Source organism: Haemaphysalis longicornis, unplaced genomic scaffold (genome assembly GCF_048455015.1).
Source record: "Haemaphysalis longicornis isolate Haplotype H1 unplaced genomic scaffold, Haemaphysalis longicornis Haplotype H1 scaffold_10, whole genome shotgun sequence".
NCBI classification, from domain to species: Eukaryota; Metazoa; Arthropoda; class Arachnida; order Ixodida; family Ixodidae; genus Haemaphysalis; species Haemaphysalis longicornis.
The window spans coordinates 69,901,464-69,907,802 of NW_027526204.1; the positions used below are offsets into that span (position 1 = coordinate 69,901,464).

The window sequence follows — 6,339 nt, forward strand, 5'->3', positions numbered from 1 at the left end:
CACAAAACAGTCACTATCTGTACACAGAAATCACAAAACAGTCACTATCTGTACACAGAAATCACAAAACAGTCACTATCTGTACACAGAAATCACAAAACAGTGACTATCTGTACACAGAAATCACAAAACAGTCACTATCTGTACACAGAAATCACAAAACAGTCACTATCTGTGTGAACACTCACTGCTGGCAAATCACTGCACGTAATCTTGGAAGCGCACTGGAGGTCTGCGATTTCTCCTTGGCCGGTCAGGCGGTGGCTCGGCATCGAGTCCATTGCCCTCTACCGGTACACTGCACTCTTTCATGCGAGAGCCTGAAGCCAGGCTATGCGGTTGCGAACCTTGCGGCTGTGGTGGGCTCGGCGGCACGGGTAGTGGTACAGGGCGTGAAGGAGACGCAAGTTGATCAGCGGAACTCGCTTCCTGCGTTTGATGCGGACCAGCAGGCGTAGTGATCCAAGTCTTCGATGGTACATCTCTCCTGTGACAGTCTGTCAACGGGGGCATGTTGTGCGCGCCAGAGATGTCTATGTTAGTTTCTTGCTCTGGCGATGCCTCTTTTGGTACCGCTGACAGCTGTGAAGCGTTCCAGGTTCGACCGTCTTCCAGATAGAAAGACCAGCGGCCGATTCTTTTGAGGATTTTCAGTGGTGGTCCATAACTTGGAGTGCCCTTTGGTCCGGGAATAGGTTTTTTCACTCGTACGTAGGTGCCCACTTGGAACTTGGGGACCCTAGCAGCTCGCCGTTGATCAGCGTAGGCCTTGCTCTTCCGTTGATGCTCTGCGACTCTTTTCCTGAGCACGCACATCTCCCGCGATGGATTTGTGCTGAAGTCGGCCGTAGGCTGACCAATTACATCCAGCGATGTTCTCATGTGTCGGCCATGTAGAAGAACGGCCGGTGAGAGTCCGGTGGTGCTGTGAGGGGTGGCTCTGTATACTCCTAAGTATTCTGTCACAGTTGCCTTCACTGGACGCTGCTCCAGCAGGGCCAGTTGAATGTACGACTTCAGTACACGATTAAATCTTTCCACTAGACCATTTGCCTGTGGGTAGTATACGGCAGAAAAGATGTGCCTGATTCCACGGTCTTCAAGGAAGGATTCAAATTCCCTCGATGTGAACTGTCTGCCGTGATCAGACACTATCTCTGTCGGGTAACCCTCACGTGCGAAGAGTGAGAGTAGAAACTTCGTAACCGTGTGGGAGGTAACATCAGCGCAAAAAGCCACTTCTGGCCATTTCGAAAAATAGTCAACTACTGAAATGGCGAACCTGCAGTCTGTAGGTGCACGCTCGAAAGGACCAACAATGTCAATAGCTATCTTGTCCCAAGGTTTGTCAGGAAGAGGGATTGGCTGCAGTGGTGTGGGCGAGTTCTTGGCACTTTTGTCCGCGCTTTGACAAATGGCACAACTGCGGATAGTTGTTTCAACGTGTTTGTCTAACCCTGGCCACCAATACTTCTCTCATAGGCGTTGTTTGGTTTTCACGATACCAGGGTGTGATTCGTGAGCCAGCTGGACAAAAGTGGCTGTGAGCTTGGCGGGGACTACGATGCGCTCAGTACGCAAGAGTATGCCGTCAACCACTGTCAACTCCTTTCGGACTTCATAGTAGGGAGTCAGGTTAAGTGCCATGTTTTTGCGTGGCGGCCACGATGTCTACGTAACGGGCAACGTCTTGGAGAGTGCTATCCTCCGCGGTTGCATGCTTCAGTTCATCGTGATGTACACACATTACGAGAGACACTATTTCTTCTTCTGACTCGGGGCCACCTTCAGTGTCTGGAAGAGGTAGCCGGGACAAGGCATCAGCTACCTTGTTGTGCTCACCACGCCTGTACTGCACCGTGAAGTTGTACCGCAGTAACCGTGCAGTCCATCTTGCTATGCGGAGTGGTCGCTGTCCTGTGCCTTGAGCAGAAAGCAGGGCTACTAGAGCTTGGTGATCCGTTTGCAGAGTAACTGGACGACCCCATAGGTACACATGCCATTTCTCTAGAGCCCACAAGCAAGCTAGAGCCTCACGTTCACCAGTCGAGTACTTCCGTTCTGCTTCCTTCAATGTTCGTGACGCGAATGCCACAGTTCGAATGTGCCGACCATCAACTTGTTGCAGTACCGCACCTAAACCATATGCGGATGCATCGGTGGCTACAATGACGGGAAGTGCTGGATCGAACATTTGTAGTACCCTGTGGGAGGCTAGGAGGTTCTTTACTCTTGTAAGACTGTTCTCAGCAGCAGTGTCCAAGTTAAAAGGAGTGTCCTTACGAAGAAGTCTGCGCATGGGCTCCACTTCCTCTGCTAGTCGTGGAACAAATCTAGCATAGTATTCTACTAGTCCCAGGAACGACCGGAGCTTGCCAGCATCTGTAGGGGTGGCAGCGTGAACAATGGCGTCAACTTTGGTCTGAAGGGGTGCTACTCCTTCGGCGCTAACGCGGTGACAAAGAAACGAGAGTTCGGATGTGTTGAAAACACATTTGTCATTTAGCTTGAGCCCAGCGTGTGAAATTCGTTGCAGGACTTCCTCTAAGTTCCGCATGTGCTCTTTCTCCGACTTGCCGAAGATGATGACGTCGTCCAGGTAGCAGAGAACGCCTTTGCATCCCTGTAGAATTGACGTCATGAGTTGCTGGAATGCTGCTGGTGCTGAGGCTAGGCCGAAACATACTCTCTTAAATCGGAAAAGGCCATCGTGCGTTATGAACGCTGTAATATCTCTACTGTCTGGATGAAGCAGAACCTGGTAGTATGCGGAGGCCAAATCCAACTTAGAAAAGTAACGGGCACCGTTCAGGGCATGCAGCAACTCTTCTGTGTGTGGCAGGGGAAAGCTGTCGACCACCACAGCTTTGTTAGCTTCACGGAGGTCCACGCAGATGCGAATGCTGCCATCTTTCTTGCGAGCTGCAACAATAGGGGAAACCCACTCTGACGCATTCAATGACATCAGCAGAAAGTAGGTTCCTCAGTTCATCGCTGACTGCTTCTCGCACTGAAAGTGGTAGGCGTCTGAGCTTCTGCGTGACATGAGCTACCGACTGTTTGAGCTTGACCCGATGCTGGACACCTTTGGCAAGTCCTAGTTCCGGTGAAAACAAGTGTCCGAACTTGGCCCATAATGAAGTAGGCATACCAAACTTGGGTGGACCCAGTGGTGGGCGGAGACAACTTGTTTGTGTCCTGCGAATGCATTTCGGGGCGTAGCATTTTGGGGCCTTTTGTGTCGACGTTCGGTTCAGCGGCCATATTAAGGCAGCGCAATTCTGTGCCTACAATCTGGAGACCAAGAGCTTTTACAGCATCAATACCCAGGAGTGATGTTCCACCTGGTGTAACGTGAAACGTTACCACAGCCGTTTCTGATTTGTACGTTACGAGGGCGGTGAACTGGCCATGCACAGGAATCTTCCGACGTGAAAAATCCAGCAACGTTATCTGCGACTTTTTCAGCTCAACTTGGTCTCTGAACCGGCTCCTAAAGTTATGTTCTCCCATTATCGACACAGCTGAGCCAGTGTCCACTAAGAATGTTATGATGCACGGGCGTGATGCCAGAGCAACAGGTTGAACCCCGACATCAACGTAGACGCCCGTACGCTTCTCAGCGTGAACAGTAAGAATGTCCACGACACTCTCAGCGTCTTCCTCTGAAACGATTTCGGCGACTCGAGCCGGGCGTCTTCCACGTCCGCGACGCGAATTTCGGCAGTACTGTTGAAAGTGGCCTCGGCGGCCGCACGCGAAGCAGGGTCGACCGCGGGCTGCACAGGCTAACGGCTGGCAGTTTTGTGCGCCGCAGTTGCCGCACACGTTTGTGTTTACGGAGTACGGGACGACGGCGCTAGCAATCTCCGGCGCAGGCGGACGAACGAAGCCGGAGCGCGAAGAGCTAGGCGTACTACGTCGGTCGGTACTGCTGGACTGGCGTACATGTCTGCGACGGCCTGCCGGGTCGCGTCCGCGGTTATGTTGTGGTACTACTCGATCCACAGGGGCTGTTCCGAGAGCTTCGGATTCGCGCTGCACTTGCTCGCGAAGAAGCGCTATCTCCACGGCGCGGTCAAACGTGAGCGCGTCACCCTCGAGCAATAGCCGCTCCCGTAGGCGCGGGCATGTGACCCCGGCGACGAACTGGTCGCACAGATTTGTATCCGCTTGCGCGGCAAAGTTGCATGACGAAGCCAGTTCGCGAAGCGCAAGAGCAAACTCCGATATCGGCTCACCGTGCAGTTGACGACGGTCACGGAAGCGATGTCGCTCGACGCGTACGTTGCAAGTAGCGGAAAAGTGTCGAGCCAGGGCTTGAACAGCTGCGTCGTACTCGTCCGGTGGCTGTGCGAGCTCGGCATCGGCTTGTTTGATCTCTGTTGTTCCAACTGCAGCGGTGGTTGCAGAAGGCGTAACCGTCTGAAGGGGGGCGGTTCCCGTACTCGGATGCGCGGGCGGGTGGTCTGGGGCGTTCGGTGGTGGTGGCGGTGGCAGGGCGTCGAAAATTCGTTGTCCTTCAGGTCCGAGGCAGTGCAGAAGGAGGGCTCGGCGGCGGGCCGCCGATAGCTCAGACGCTCCAGAGGCGAGCGTGAAGTTTTCGAACAGGCGCAGCCATCGCGGCCAGGGGATGGCGGGCGTGCCTGGTGAAACGAGGAACGGCGGCGGCGGCGAAATTCCGGGTAGCATCCTCGTCGCCAGTTTGTTATGTTGGCCGGACGGTGCGGCCGAACGGATGCACCACACCACACATCGTAGCCCAGACGAACGGAAGTCTTTATTGAAGGATGTCTGTCCTATATATATACATACTATAACGAGTGTGGCGCCACATCTTGGCGTCTACAGATAATCGCAGATGAGTGGCGGCACCTGGTGCTATTGCACAACACTACAGTACTCAAACTCAAAATGTACTCAAACTCAAAATGCACTCAGTACTCAAAATGTACTCAGAACTCAAAATGTACTCAAACTCAAAATGGACTCAAAACTCAAAATGTCCTCAAAACTCAAATGGAGTCACAACTCTTCGTGCTAGGAATTTACTCAGGCTCAGATGGACTCTGATTTCATTAACATTCAGAGTTTTAAAATTCATGCGTGGTAAAAATATTACGGGTGCAAATTCGTGAGCTAAAACGCTTGCATTTGGTACGACATGACACCGTAACTCCTGTGAGGTCGGAAACAATTTTCATTGCAGATTTAATACTGCTATACCTAATGGCAGTGATGATTAGCACTGGTTGCAAGCAATTGTACGTATATATTGGATACCAAACTCTTGATGTAGGCTCCGTGTTTGTTTTCATGACAAACGTGTTCGTTTTCATGACAAAGGCGGTCCAGATTTGATGGTGTGCTGGGGCGAAACAAACTACATTGGGCAGGGGACGTGCGCTCACTGCTCAGTTCATTTACGTCGAAGCTGTTTAGGGTTACGGTTCCGTGCATTCTTGCTCTGCATCCTGAAAAAACGCCTTATGTCAAAGCGAACTGTCCCCGCCAATCTCTGAAGTGCGAGGCGTTCATAGTTGTTCATAGTTCATAGGCGTTCATAGTCGCCGTATATGCCTTTGCTTTTTTAATGCGTAGCATTTTTGTCGAGTACCCCTCCTTCTCCCCCAGTCAGGATCGTGTAATGCCCTGATTTCCTCAAAAATGCAGATATCACGGAAGTTCAACCTGTAATCATTATAAAAGCATAAATGTAGATGATGCATCAAACAAAGTTAAAAAAACTAAAAAAATAATAAGAACAACAAGAACTGTGTAACACGGGGGTCATGGATAGCCACAGATTGGCTTAAAACCGAAAGTGATGTGCCGCTAGGGCATGTGGGGTATCAAATTGAAGGTCTGGAGGAGGGAAATCACGTGAGACAAACAAAAAATGCTTCGTGGTCATAATCATGACTTAGTTATCGTGAGTCATAATAAGCGTTGGACTTCATAACAATGACCCGTAGGCGTATGGGGTCTCAAATTAAATGTTTCAATCAGAGAAATAACGTTGGACAAATAAGAAATACATCCTGGTAGTAATAATGACATAGTCACGACGAATCATACAATGATTTAAAATTCATTGGGATGTCACTAGTTTGGCCCCCCGCACCGAATTGAAGATCTAGGTGCGGGGATTCACGTGTGACAAAAAAAAAAAATGCTCCCTGGTTATAATCGTGACACAGTCATGGTGAGTCATAGATATGGTTAGCATTCAAAGTTATGTGCACTAGGGCATGTGCGGTGTCAAATTGAAGATCTCAATGAGGGGAAATCACGCGAGACAAATAAAAATTCTTCCTAGTCATAATCATGACACAGTTA

The 6,339-nt window shown here is 50.6% G+C and overlaps 1 protein-coding gene across 1 annotated transcript; it reads right to left on the bottom strand.

The window, feature by feature from the left end:
* Positions 1-308: 308 nt before the first annotated feature.
* LOC144159890 (uncharacterized) lies at positions 309-4,892 on the bottom strand. Its single transcript, XM_077691547.1, has 2 exons — positions 3,152-4,892; positions 309-429 (listed from the first exon to the last, which is right to left on the bottom strand). The coding sequence occupies exons 1-2, from the start codon at positions 4,690-4,692 to the stop codon at positions 309-311; spliced, it is 1,662 nt and encodes a 553-aa protein (XP_077547673.1). The 5' UTR covers positions 4,693-4,892.
* Positions 4,893-6,339: the final 1,447 nt, after the last annotated feature.

What these genes read in the sequence shown, in the direction of transcription:
- LOC144159890 (XM_077691547.1), bottom strand. Translation starts at nt 4,692, where the DNA reads ATGCTACCCGGAATTTCGCCGCCGCCGCCGTTCCTCGTTTCACCAGGC. An exon ending in ACTGGGTCCACCCAAGTTTG is followed by an intron (nt 430 to 3,151) that starts GTATGCCTACTT and finishes CATCAAACGCAG; the next exon opens with GAAGCGAGTTCCGCTGATCA.